The sequence below is a fragment of the Xiphophorus hellerii genome, chromosome 13 (assembly GCF_003331165.1).
Source record: "Xiphophorus hellerii strain 12219 chromosome 13, Xiphophorus_hellerii-4.1, whole genome shotgun sequence".
NCBI lineage: Eukaryota > Metazoa > Chordata > Actinopteri > Cyprinodontiformes > Poeciliidae > Xiphophorus > Xiphophorus hellerii.
In genome coordinates, this window is record NC_045684.1 from 741,796 (window position 1) to 755,485 (window position 13,690).

Genomic DNA, 13,690 nt, shown 5'->3' on the forward strand with positions numbered 1-13,690 from the left:
CTTTAGGGATTCATCTGCAGGGAAACATCAAAATCCTAATAAGATGAGAGAAGCAGAGGCCTTTCTGCTGCACTGAGCATCAATACAGTGTAGTACAGTGTAATCTGGGATTATTTATTAGATTAACTGATAACTGGAGAGCAAAATGTGTTTAATAGATTTTCTTCTGCAGAATTTGAACCAGGTGAAGCTAAAACTGCAACCTGAGGAGTTCTGGGTAGATCAGACTGCTCTCAATGTGTTCCTTTCCATCTCCATTCTCCAGTTAATGATTCATCAATTACCAAATTGATGATAAAATTGGGGCTGCACAGTGGCGCAGTTGGTACCACTGTTGCGGCCAGAAGGTTCTGGGTTCGATTCCCGACCTGAGGTCTTTCTGCAAGGAGTTTTCATGTTCTCCCTGTGCATGGTGGGTTCTCTCCGGGTTCTTCAGCACACGGCAACAACATGACTGTAATTAGTGTGTGTGTGTGTTGTTTGTCCTATCTGTCTCTGTGTTGCCCTGCGACAGACTGGCGACCTGTCCAGGTGAACCCGCCTAACGCCTGGACTGTTTGCTGGAGCGGCAGCAGCATCAATCATCTTCTGAATCAGAAGAAGTTTATTGATCCTGCTGAGTCTGGAGGACTGGAGACGTTTCACCACGAAGCCAGCGGCTGATGGAAAAGTGGAGAAACTCCTTCAGTTGCATGAAGCCAACCCAAACTGAGCGATCCGAGAACTGTGACGCTTTCAGTGAAGCAGGTTTGGAGGATGAGAAGATGAAGGATCTGGTCTGAGGCTCCTGCAGTGAGGAGGAATGTGGACCAGGTGTGGCTCTGAATACCTCCTCCTCCTCCAGGCAGCTAAAGCATAAAGCTGTTGTTTCAGGTGCAAGGAGCCATGACGGGGTGGAGGGTCAGGATCAGTCAGAAAACAAGCAGATGATGGATGAACCTCTCAGCTCGGAGGCAGAACCAGAACATCGGTTTTGGTCCAAACAGAAACCAGCCACAAGGAGTTTCTGAACGGTCTCAAGGCTGCAACAACACCAAATGCTGCCATCTAGTGGCTGCCAAACAAACTGCTCCTCTGAAGTCAAAATGCTGAATTATTTTATATGCAATTAAATTTTTGTTTTTTAGTCACAAATAAGGCTCGGCAATACAACTTAAAAATAAAATATGGCTGTTTTCTTAATGTTTATGATTTTAATCCATTTTTCCCTCATTTTTCTAAAAAACAAATGACTGCTTTTATTTCAGTCAACCTGTCTGAGTTGTTCCAGGGACGGACTGTGAGAATCTTTACTTAATTATGAGAATAAAGTAATATTAGCAGAATAAAAACACAATTTTACCAGAAAAGAAAAAATCATGAGAAAAAAGCTTTGACAGATTTATACAGATCTGCTGAGAGCAGCTCAGTTTGAGGAGTTGTTGTTTCGGTAACACTTTATTTGACGCGGTGTGTATAAGACATGAACACGAAGGAATCTTCATGAATGTCTGACTGAAGTGTCATTCGGTAAGTAATGGCACTTTTAATGCAAAGTTGCTCTAAAAGTTGCCATTAAAAGTCCCAACTTTGAATTAAAGTGTCATTATTTACAAAATAATACAAAGTTGGCACTTTTAACAGACATTCATAAAGACTCCTTCACTTTCTTGACAGTCATGTCAGTCTTCTGCACACCGCGTCAAATAATTATTTCTCAGAAACACTCAGTTGTTTGCATGATTGTTTCAAAGTCTGGCTGCTGATCATTTGATGTTGTTAAAATATGAATCATTTCTATTAAGTATTAAGCATTATCTGTAAAACTTATACCAAAGTATAAATGAACAAGATGCTCAAAATTCATCATTTCAATTTTCTATTTTTTGAGTTCAAGTTCTCATAAAATATGACTGGCAATATAACGACCTTATTCTTCTAATATTATGTCTTTATTGTCATAATTCAAAAAGTAAAATTGTAGCCTGGCCCTAATATTAGTTGTAGAGTTGAGCTGAATTCAAAGTCCAAATAAAAGCTGGCATCTCTTGGAACTATGGAAACACAAGGAGGGGTGGAAACAAATTCAACTTTTCCAAAAGTTCAAACTTCACAAATGTGATTAAATCGATTTAAATTGATTTATCGCTCCGTCACTCCTGCTGTTTCAGGTTCTTTCTGATGTGTTCAACACATTACAGGCGTTTCTCTGTTAAATACAGAAAATGCTGACTAGCAGTCATTTTGATGGTATTGTTGTGGCGCCCCCTGTACCGCAGCGCCCCTACTATTCCCATTTCGGTTCTCCCCAGGAACATCCCGTCCCCTACCTGACCTCCTCCTCCCCCAACCATCAACAGATCACCTGAAGGTAGATGTCGCTCTCTCTGTTGACTCTCTGAACAAAATGTCTCCCAGAACACAGAAGCTTCATGAAACATCAGAGCCGATAAACGGCTGGAGCTTCAGCCTCAGGGCATTTCATGACTTTCACTGATTTATCAGAACTTTGCCGGACCGTCAGTGATCCCTACCGCCTGAAGGTTTCAGTTTTAGGCCGAGAACAGTGGGTTAAAGCGGACTCGGCTCAGCGGCCGCAGATGTTCGGCTGTGGGAACCAGCGGGTCTTCCCGACAGCTGCCGCCCGGAGCCGCATTCCTGCAGCGGCGCGTCACTCAGCGCAGCTTTACTCCAAACTACATGCAAATGAGCTGCAGGTAGGAGCAGAACAGCTGCAGCCATGAAGTATACGATGTTCCGAAAGAGGAACCGGCCCGGTACCAGCACGGAGTTCAAACCGGAAAGATGCGAAGGATGTTCAGGTCCAAATGCAGGGAAACCACCCAGAACCAGCTGGTAGGAGAAGTATCATGATCTGGGCCAGGATACCGGGAAACTTCTGATGCAAAAAGTCCAGATTCTAAAGCAACGCCTGCTGCCTTCAGGGCCACATCTCCTCCAGGAAAATCCAGAACTTTTTCATCGAAATGATGGAAAAACACATTTTACCTCCACTGATGATCAGAACAGCTTTAAAAAGTTACATCTGGGAATCAGCTGCAGCAGAACCAGAAACAAAACAAACATTTTGGTTTTTAATGATTTTCCTGATTTCAGCTTTAAGGGAAGAATCATCCTGCAGCCTGAATCTCGGATCAGAACCGGATTTTCTGAACGAACCGTCAGTAAAATCAAAACCCAACGCAGATTCGTCAGACTGAGCCCAGAACAGAACATCATGTTCGGGTTTTAGCAGTTTTATGTTTCAGCGGCTAATAAGCGGCCTGCTGCTCAGGTTTAGGTGTTTCCCCGCTGGTTAACAGAACCGGCCTGAGTGTGAACCGGACCGGGATGTTTAAATCCTGGCAGTCTCGGCTCTGCTGAATGGATCAGTCTCACCTGCGGTCCAGGTGAGCCGCGGCGCGGGCAGGATGCGGGTCGTCCAGAGCCGACGTCAGGTCTGGCACCTGTAGCTGCGCGGCGGCGGCTCCGTTAACTCGGCGCGTCCTGGTCTCCGCCCCCTCGGGACGGCCGGCGGCGGCGTCAGGCGTCCCTTCCGCTGCAGGACGCGTGAAGGTGCGCTCCTCTTCGTCCTCTTCCTCTCGGGTTTCCTCGGTTCTCCTGGGGTCAGAAACCAGAACCGGTCCCGGCAGGTTCGGGGCTTTCTGAGCGGGATCTTCGGTTTCTGCGGCCTGGTTTCCCTCCGCCGGCGCACCGGCGGCGGGCGGGGCCGAGCCGCATTCCTGCAGCCTGTTTACCTGCGGAACCGGTGGCGCCGGCTCCTCCCACACTCTCACCTGTGCCGAGGCTGTTTCTGCTTTCTCCTCTGACCTCTGACCTCTGGGGGTCTCAACCTCCCCCCCGCCGTCCCGCAGGTCCGCCTCCTCTCCGCTCTCCGGGGTTTCCTCCGGGGCGCTGAAGTAAAGCTCTCCGCCGTCGTCCGAACCGACGCTCAGGTAGGCCGGACTCAGAGCCCGGTCCGGTTCGGGAGGTTCGGAGAAGTCCTGAACGTTCATTCCGCGATCCGGAGGCAGGCAGTCTGCTGCGATCGGCAGTCCGACCGGAACCAGTCTGGGTTCAGAGCCGGAAACCCGAGAGTCCGTCCCCGGAGACGCTGCGGTAACCGGAGAAGCGGGAACCAGGCCTCCGCTGTGGGAAGCGGTCCGAACCCGAATCACACGGCTCGGTTTGGTTTCAGCAGAACCGGAAAAACCTGCGGCGGGGTCAGGTGGCAGTAGAGGGAGGGTCTGGACCCCCGGCGGTTCTGGTTCTGGGACCCGGTCTGGAGACCGAACCGGGAAGAACCGAGGAGGAAACAGAGAATTATAGAGAGTTCCGAACACCGAATCCCGACCCGAACCGGGACCGGGGCTGGCAGGCGGTACCGCGGCGTCCGGCTCAGGGTCAGAACCTGCAGCTGAGACAGCAGGTACCATCAGGTCCAGTGCAGAACTTTCAGCTGGTACCGCCGGGTCCGGTTCTGGATCAGAACATTTTGCTGGGACTGTCGAATTCGGTTCTGGATCAAAATCTTCAGTGGGTACCGCCGGGTCCAGTTCAGAAAGTTCAACTGGTACTTTCAGGTCCAGCTTGGTACCTTCACCTGGTACCGTCGGGTTCGGTTCGGAGCCGCTCGGTTCCGGTTCTGGGATCATAGAGAGTGTTGAAGCTTCTTCAGGTTCCGGTTCGCCCAGAGTTGAACCCGAGTCCCGCCTGGAGGAACCGGTCCGCTGCTCCAGAACCTCAGTCCCGGGTCCTGAGGTACCGAGAGGTTCTGGATCCGGACTCGGACCATCAGAACCGTCCCCGTTTCCCGATGCAGCGGATGAGGTGAGGTTCTGGTCCGCACCTGGTTCTGCCTGATTGGACCGGAGGCAGGGAACAGCCGGGGCTTGTGTTCGGGCCGTCGGAACCGGAAGCTCCGGGATGGAGGCGATCAGAGTTCTGGAGGTTCTGTTGGAGAGAAGCTCCTCCGGTTCTGGTCGGGTTCTGGTTAACGACCTTGCAGTGAAGGAGAACGGTTCGGCCTGGTTGGAGGACGGGGGAGGGGGAGACGGGATGTCGAAGGTTCCGCTGACATCGAGTTCGGGTTGAGATAAACTGAACCGGGTCTTCGGGTCGGCCCGGTCCAGATCCAGGCGGGAGTCGGGATTCTGGGGGAGAGGAGGGAGAGGTTCGGATTAAAACATCTGGAGGGAAACAGAACCAGAAGCACAGAGCCCATCCCAGCAGAACCAGCCGTTCTGGACCAGAACCAGAACTTTCTGATTTTTTAAAATTGTAAAATCGTTTCAGAAAGTTCAGAACCACAGGTTCTGTTCGGATGGACCTGAACCATCAGACCCGGTCAAGGTGTTACCTCCTCCTCCTCCTGCTGGTTGCTATGGAGACCAAAGGCGCTCCTGGAGAGGTCCTCTTCATCCCTCCTCCTCCTCTTCCTCAGGCCGAAAGAGAACGAAGCAAAACGACGCGGAGACGAGAGATCCAAGTCCGAGTAACTGAGGAGACGAACCTGGAGGAGGAGAGGAGAGGATGGAGGGATGAGGAGGAGATGGAGGGAGGAGAGGATGGAGGGATGAGAGGAGATGGAGGGAGGAGAGGATGGAGGGATGAGAGGAGATGGAGGGAGGAGAGGATGGAGGGATGAGAGGAGATGGAGGGAGGAGAGGTAAATGGTTGGATGGCTGGATCCAGATGCAGAAATAACTCCAGAGGCACCAGAACCTCCTTGCAGTTCTGACCCGGCCCGGTTCTCAGAACCTGCAGTTTCACCACCAGATTCTAGTTTTCTCTCTCTGCTCCGTTTGAGTTTGGACCTGACTGCTGAGTTCTGAGCAGAACCGGACTGACAGAACCACACGCCATCAGCAGAACCGAGCCTGTTCTCATTCTGTTTGCAGAACCTTTTGACCCAGAAAAGAAGTTCTGCTGCAACTGCAGGACGCCGCAGAGCAAAGCACTGGCGCCCTCTGCTGGTCAAACTGAAAACACAGAAAGCAGCAGAACCAGGAGAAGTTCTTGGTTCGGCCCGGATGGAGAACATCCTGGATCAGGATGGTTCTGATTCGTCCCGGGTCACCTGAAGGCCCCCTGAGCCACTCAGCGCCGGAAACACCCACTGCACCCAAACACATCGCTGAAGCACATCTGGACCTCAGAAAACGGTTTTAGTTTCTGTCACATGTTAGCAGGACGGTTCAGGAGGAAATGAGCATCGCTGACCTTTGACCTGGACTCGGTGGCGCAGACAGAGGAAGCCTTCTTCAGGGAGGCCGGACGGTCTTCGTCCTCTGGAGTCCTGGAGAAGAAACACGTCAGGTTTGAATAATGCAGATTATTACTGCAATAATCTGATTACAAACATAAAAAATAACGTTTTTAATTTTTCCCATCAGCCACTTGAATTTCAGGGTGGCAACCGTTTTTCAAGATGGCCACCATTTTTGATCCTTTTAAATAAATTCTTGCTATAAAATGTTCCCTGTTTTCATGGCTTGGATGAACTTTATGCCACATCATGTTTTCCACTTTGGTCGTCGTGTTCAAACATCTTTACAGTTATAATATGCAGCAAACTCAGAAACTGCGCAGCTTGTTAGCGTTACCTTCTTCTAAGTTTTTGGTTTAGCGATAGTTTCTGCTAATCTTTTAAAATGTATTAAGCAGTTTTGTGTTAGCTGTTGCACATTTTGTTTGCACTTAGCGGTTTAACGTTAGATTTTGCATCTGTTAGCAGTGTAGCATGAGTTCTGCTAATTTTTTTATTTATTGGGCAGTTCAGTCTGAGCTACTAATTTTAGCATTAGCTTATTTTAATTTTTTTAATGTGTTCAACAGTTTACTGTCAGTTTCTTAAAATTTTTTGGTTTTGCAGTTTAGCTATAGTTTTTGCTATTTTTATATATTAAGCAGTTTTGTGTTAGCTGCTGCATTTAGCTGTTGATTTATCTATCTATCTTGTGCTAATTTTTAAAAATGTATTTAGCGGTTTCAGCTTCCTGTGATTTTTGTATGTGTTTAGTGGTTTAGCTTTAGCTTATGCTAACGTTTTATGTGTTTAGCGGTTTAGCTTTAGCTTATGCTAATGTTTTATTTGTTTAGCGGTTTAGCTTTAGCTTATGCTAATGTTTTCTGTGTTTAGCGGTTTAGCTTTAGCTTATGCTAATGTTTTATTTGTTTAGCGGTTTAGCTTTAGCTTATGCTAATGTTTTCTGTGTTTAGCGGTTTAGCTTTAGCTTATGCTAATGTTTTATTTGTTTAGCGGTTTAGTGGAGCTGACATTTGTGTTTAGTGACTTACTGCTAAGTGAATCCAGCTGTTTGGTTAGCTGTGGCTAATAACTCCTGTTGAGTTTAATGCAAACATATATTCTCTGTTACAACCTTGGTGGCCATTTTGAAAAATGTCCACCAAAAAAAGGAAACGCATGATCAAGAATATGTATATGATTTCTATAGTTCAGAATATGTAGGTTTTTTTGTTTGTTTTAAAGGTTTTATTGGCTCTAGTTGCCTTTATTTGAAAATAGTTTGACAGGAAACAGGATAACGAGAGGGGGGGGGAAGACATGAGGCAAATGTCGCCAGGCCGGGAATCGAACCTGCGACCACCGTCATGAGGACTAAGGCCTCAATACGTGGGTTGTGCTTTTCCCCTGCGCCACCACAGCAACCCCCAGAATATGTAGTTAATGATTTAACAAACACATTCACTTAATTAGTGAATTTAGTAAAAAAAACCATTTTCCATGACAACAAAAGCAGCCATTTAGAAAAATGGAAAAAAAAAACTATATATATATATGTATTATTTTATCTTATATATAGTAAACATAATTTTTATGAGTCCAATTATGTGTGATTTGACATCAATAGTATTCGTCTGTGATAAATATATATTGTTGAGATATTCAATCATCTGCAGCATTAAATCATCATGTGATCGTCAAACGGGAATCTTCTTCCAGGCCGAGTTCCTTCTCTGTCGTGCAGGATTTCTCTCTGTCTGTAAGGCTGACCTTTGACCTCCTTTCACACCAAACAGGAAGTCTGATGAAAGCCCAACAGTTTATAGCTCAGTACACACCCAGCGGCGCAGCCTGTCTGTTTGCAGCGGCTGTAAAGGTGACGAGTGTTCAGGGCCGCATTCTGCAGCTGCTGCGAGTCCCTAGAGACTGGACGTCCTCACACGTCCTGAGACGTCCTCACACGTCCTGAGACATCCTCACACATCCTCAGACGTTTTCACACGTCCTGAGACATCCTCACACGTCCTCACATGTCCTGAGACGTCCTCACACATCCTCAGACGTTTTCACACGTCCTGAGACGTCCTCACACGTCCTGAGACATCCTCACACATCCTCAGACGTTTTCACACGTCCTGAGACATCCTCACACGTCCTCACATGTCCTGAGACGTCCTCACACGTCCTGAGACATCCTCACATGTCCTGAGACGTCCTCACACGTCCTGAGACGTCCTCACACGTCCTCACATAGCAGGACGAGTCACAGATCTGTTGCCACTGCCGAGTGTTTACATGTCAACAAGCAGGAAAGACAAACTTTCCATGTTTGAACTTTCACCAGCTGACTGTTGCAGAAAGAATGTGAGCGAGTGAAGGCCGTCCAACAGGAAGTGGCTGTGGAGAGAAAGTGTTTTCTCTGCAGGCGCGGTGAAAGGTGACGATGCGTTGGAGCAGAAACCAAACATCAGGGAGCCTTTGGATGACCTGAACATTCACCAAACGTCTCAGCATCGTTTTCTCTTCTTCTCTTGAAATATTTTCTGCTTCGTTTCATTTGGAGGCGCTGTGGTTTCCTTCCAGGATTAAAATTTAATTCTCTTTATTCTCCTCCCTTTTCTAGTGAAACACCTTCTGTTTATCTGGCTGAAACAAAGCATGACACGTCCACCACCGTGCTGCGTCACAACCGGATCGGATCACGGTAAACAGATGCTGACTGTCTGCCTGGTGAAAACTCCAGGCGTCGTTTCGTAGAAAAGTTCGGATTCTTTACGTTGACTCAAACACGACGCCATGTTGGTGTTTTTGAAAATGTGCTCTAAAGATTCATATTTGGGCTTTTTATTTTATTACTACATTGAATATAATTTCAGATTTTTGTCATTTTTGTCCATGTTGACTTAAAATGTGAACTTTTAATGTTAAAGGTAAATATTCTAAATTATTAGGAACGGATTAGAAACAGAAGGTCTCACAGCAGCAACAGATATAAAAGTTCACATTAAAACTAAATATAAAGAAATAAATATAATATAGTGTACAAGACAAAGGGAAAATACTGCAGCAGTTATTAGAAATAGTAATACTGGATGCAACCATATTAAAATTCGGACTGATATCTGATACATACGTGAAACTCATTGTTTCTCTCAGTTATTTTGTCTCTTCTGAAATACCCGACATGTTTCGACTTCATTGGAGGAACAACGGCTCAGAGAATTATTTCTATTAAATATTCATGTCCAGAGATTTTTAGTATCAGGACTTTATTATTCTCTGTAACCACAGAGATGAACATTGAAAACCTTTAAACAGAATATGATTTATTTTAGGATAAAGTAAACCAGGATCCACCTGGTTAAAGGATCCGATGCATGAAAGCTGCCAGAACCAGAACCAACCAGACCAACTGGACAGAACAAGTTCAGCAGACTCAAACCGCAGCAACCTGCAGCCGTTGCAGCAACCTGCAGCCGTTGCAGCAACCTGCAGCCGCTCTGCTCTGATAACACTGTTTGCGTCTCATCTCAGGTGTTGAAGGTCATAAAGTTAATGACCAACCGTTGTTCACATTCCCAGCTTCAGGTTTAACTCTTTAGATTCACAAGCTGGAAGCGTTTTGGATCCAGTTGGTTCGTTTTGGATCCAGTTGGTTCTGTAAACATTAAATAAGTGAAGAGATTTCCTTTATAGATCTGTTTGGTTTTGAAGGATCTGATTCAATCAGAGGAGCTGAGCAAACCAGAGAAATCTTCCTCAGGTTGATGTCTGGCTGCCGGCCTTCATCATCGCTGGGTGAGGATGATGAGGAGTTCTTTCTAAGGTCCGTTTATGCGACACGTTCCAGAGGAAGTGACTCACAGCTGACAGCAGAAGACAGAAACTGTGACGAAAGCAGCAGGCATGCAGAGAGGCAGGTTCCTCCGTCAGGGTGGGGTCGGCACAGGAACAGCCCGCAGCATCACCCCGCCTGCATGCGGTCCGGCAGGTAAGGCCCAGAGCCGGGATTACAGCTAATCCTGCAGCTTAACCTCAGAGCTCTGACTGTCAACAGATTAAATCTCTGCAGATCCACAATTCATCAGAGAAAATTTCATAAACAAAATATAGATGACACAGTGGTTTTCCTTGCAGCATCAGATGGTGGATTGTCATGATGAAGATGATTTTGCTACTGAAGGTTTGGCTCTTCTTTCAGAACCATGACAGAACGTGATCAGTCAGAAAGTCCAGATACTTTGCTGACGTCATTTTCACACCTTCATGGTCTCTGAAGGGGCCGACCAGCTCGCTCTCTCCCTCTCTCTCTCTCTCTTCTCATGACTCCACCACCTCCTTGCTGACGTCGCAGCCGTGTTGGGACGTGGTGGCCGTCCACCACCAATCCACTACTGCGTCCATCTGGACCAGGGGTCTCAAACTCCAGTCCTCGAGGGCCGCAGTCCTGCAACTTTTAGATGAGCCTCTGCTGCAGCACCTGAACAGAATAATTAGGTCATTAAGGCTCTGGAGAACTGATCTACACCAGGAGGAGGTGATGAAGCCATTTCATTCCAGTGTTTTGTACCTGTGGCTCATCTAAAAACTGCAGGACTGCGGCCCTCGAGGACTGGAGTTTGAGACCCCTGATCTGGACCATCCGGGGTTGCCCAGCAGTCATCAGTGAACTAGTCTGTTTGAAAATGAATCTTCATGTCCGGCTGGGCCCACTGGGACCGGTTCTGCTTGTGAGCTCTGGTTAGGGGCCCAATAGTAGGTTCATGCACCACAAGCCTCTGGAGGATCCTCCACCTTGAGGCTCCAGCAGCTTCTAATCACTGTTTGCTGCTTTAAGGACATTTTAACAGCTGCTCTCTTAACCCCATGAATGTGTCCAACAGAAACTTTCCTCATTCTGCCTTTATCTGTAAAACCGTCTTTGTTCTGAATCAGCCACAAATCTCTTCACAGTACAACGATAACGCTTCAGTTTCCATTAAATATCTCATGTTTTCATACATTGTCATACGGCACTAAACTATCTGATGATTTCCGTCAGCAGAGATTCTTTCTGTTCCCATATTGATTGAAACCTGTGGCCTGTTTAATAATGTGGAACATCCTTCTGAAGTAGATTTCCTTTAATTGATCTCAGCAGACAAACTAATCAACCAGATCTCTGAAATTAGTTATAGTGATTCAAAGAGCCCTGAGACACAAAACCATCTATAAATTTAATAGCACAACAAAAAATGTCATCTTTATGACACTTAAATCCACTTTGCATAATAATTTGGAACACAGCTGAAAATATGATTGAATGCAGAGAATTTTAGAGATACAAATAGAGATACAGTGTTGTGTCTTCCAGGTATACGGCGGCCATTTTAAAAAACAGTCCAGTAACTGTGTTACCTTCAGTTGTTATAAAAATGCTGCGTATGAAATATAACTTTGAGAAATTTTACTTCCTGATTCAATGTCTTGAAATTGGGCCTCTGTCTCTTTAAGATTCAGCCTTTAAATAAACTTCAACATTTTTATTAAAAACCCAGTTTAGGGTTCAGAGAAGTTCTGCCCGGTTCCGGTTCCTCATATTTAATGTTTACATATCAGAACCGGCCCTCTGTCGCCCAAACAAAGGTGGGGGTCACCATGGCAACCGGTGTTTCTGGTTTCCTGAAGCTTTCCAAACATTTCCTGAGCTTAAAGAAACAGACGCAAATTAATTAAATGAGCGGACGGCGAGCTGAGCGGACGGCGGCGAGCTGAGCGGACGGCCGCCTGCGGCTCCAGAACCGACATCATGATGAAGAGGAAGCTCAGTAAGTTCCGGGAGGCACGGTAGAGGCAGAGTAGTGATATGGCATTACAGATAATCTGAGATCTGAACTTAATTTTACAAACACAAGGTGCAGCTGAGGCCTCCATGATGGAGGGCAGACCACAGGTCAAAGGTCATCTCCATTGACTGACCTTCATTCAGAACCGTTTGGAGTCCAAACGGCTCAGAACCTTTGACCCCACACTCCGTCTGGACCTGGTACCATCTTAGAACCTTCCAGACCTTCATAAACCAGCTGAGGCAACCCGGCCCGGTTCTGGAGCAGAACCAAGTCCATCAGATCCACTCAGATTCTAAAAATCCGAATCTCTGTACTGATTGGTTCTGGTTCTGGTTCTGCTGGACAAGCGGCCTCCAGCCTTACTGAGGTAAAATCTGACCCAAACAGAGCCGGAACCGGAAATAGCATCATCTGTCAGCCAGCTTATCACTTCCGGTCAAACTTAACGTGACTGACAGGAGCAGCTGCTGCGCGCCGTGACGTCACTAGCATGTTTACAGGCGCTGGACCCGTCCGAACCAGCTGAACCTACCGGACCTCCTGCTGCCTCTCTGCCTCCATCTTCGTTTTCATCTTCAGCTTCGGGAACTTGAACTTCTTCCGGTCCTGCTGCTTCTGCGCAGACTCGTCCGGACCCGGTTCGGTTCTGGAGAACAGAGTTCTCAGAGACTTCCTGGAGGACTTCTTCTTCTTCTTCTCCTCCATGTCGGCTGCTTCAGGCTGCTGCTGCTGCTGCTGCTGCTCTTTGACCAGAACCGATGCTCAGGTGCGGGGCGGGCCACGCCCCCCACCCGGATCCCCCCTCCCCCTCCCTCACACACACACACACACACACACACGCATATACACACCTGGCAGAGACAGCTGCAGTTGAAAAACCCGGATCTAGACCCTGGATCAGGATCCTCTGGTTCTGCACCACCAACAGAATCTTCTGCATTTATTTTCACAGTCATTCATTTTAAAGGTTGCATAAACCCACCAATCAGAGCCGCCACAGGCATGACGTCACTCTAGCTCTCCAGCTGCTGGTTTATCGTGAAGATAAATATTCAAATAATTTTATTGTCTGTAAATGATAAACAAACGAGTCTAACAGAAAAGGTTTTAGTTTAACTGAATATGTATGGCAGGCCGATTTAACATAGAATCAGCTTCGCCACACTCCTATATCTGAACCTGCTTTATGACTGTAGGCTAATTAATGTATTTCTAATTATATTGGGATCGATATAAATGACGTCAGATTTACCATAAGGTTTAATTTAAGAGATACATGTACAGTAGCTTTTTCTGACTAGTCATAATTCTGATAAAATAACCTACATATATTTTTTACATATATAAGATCTGACTCGTGCAAAGTAACGTTAAGCAAATAATGATTCAGCAAAACTCGTTATAATTAATTCAAAAATAAAAAATCCCTTCCTGGTTTCACTGGTTTCCTTCCAGTTGGTTCCAGAAATGATTTATTCTGATTTGATCTCCTTAAATCATTCCTACTTTTAAAACACTAAATTATCAGGCTCCCCGCCGGAAGCATCTTCTTGTCTCAAATTACTTAAGTAGTGAATTCCTGCAGCTGTGGTTCAGCGCCCTCTAGTGGTCACTCTGCTGAGTGGTCACACAGCGC

General features: G+C 46.5%; 1 protein-coding gene across 2 annotated transcripts in view; it reads right to left on the minus strand.

Annotated features, from left to right (window-relative positions):
- crybg2 (crystallin beta-gamma domain containing 2) overlaps positions 1 to 12,774 on the minus strand; it is a 30,868-nt gene extending 18,094 nt beyond the window's left edge. For both annotated transcript variants that reach the window (XM_032581014.1, XM_032581013.1), the window contains exons 1-4: positions 12,587 to 12,774; positions 6,202 to 6,277; positions 5,339 to 5,491; positions 3,379 to 5,132 (exon numbers count right to left, since the gene is read on the minus strand). In XM_032581014.1, the coding sequence (XP_032436905.1) occupies positions 3,379 to 5,132; positions 5,339 to 5,491; positions 6,202 to 6,277; positions 12,587 to 12,759 (2,156 nt within the window). In that variant the 5' untranslated portion in view covers positions 12,760 to 12,774. The remainder of the gene's footprint in view (positions 1 to 3,378; positions 5,133 to 5,338; positions 5,492 to 6,201; positions 6,278 to 12,586) is intronic.
- Positions 12,775 to 13,690: the final 916 nt, after the last annotated feature.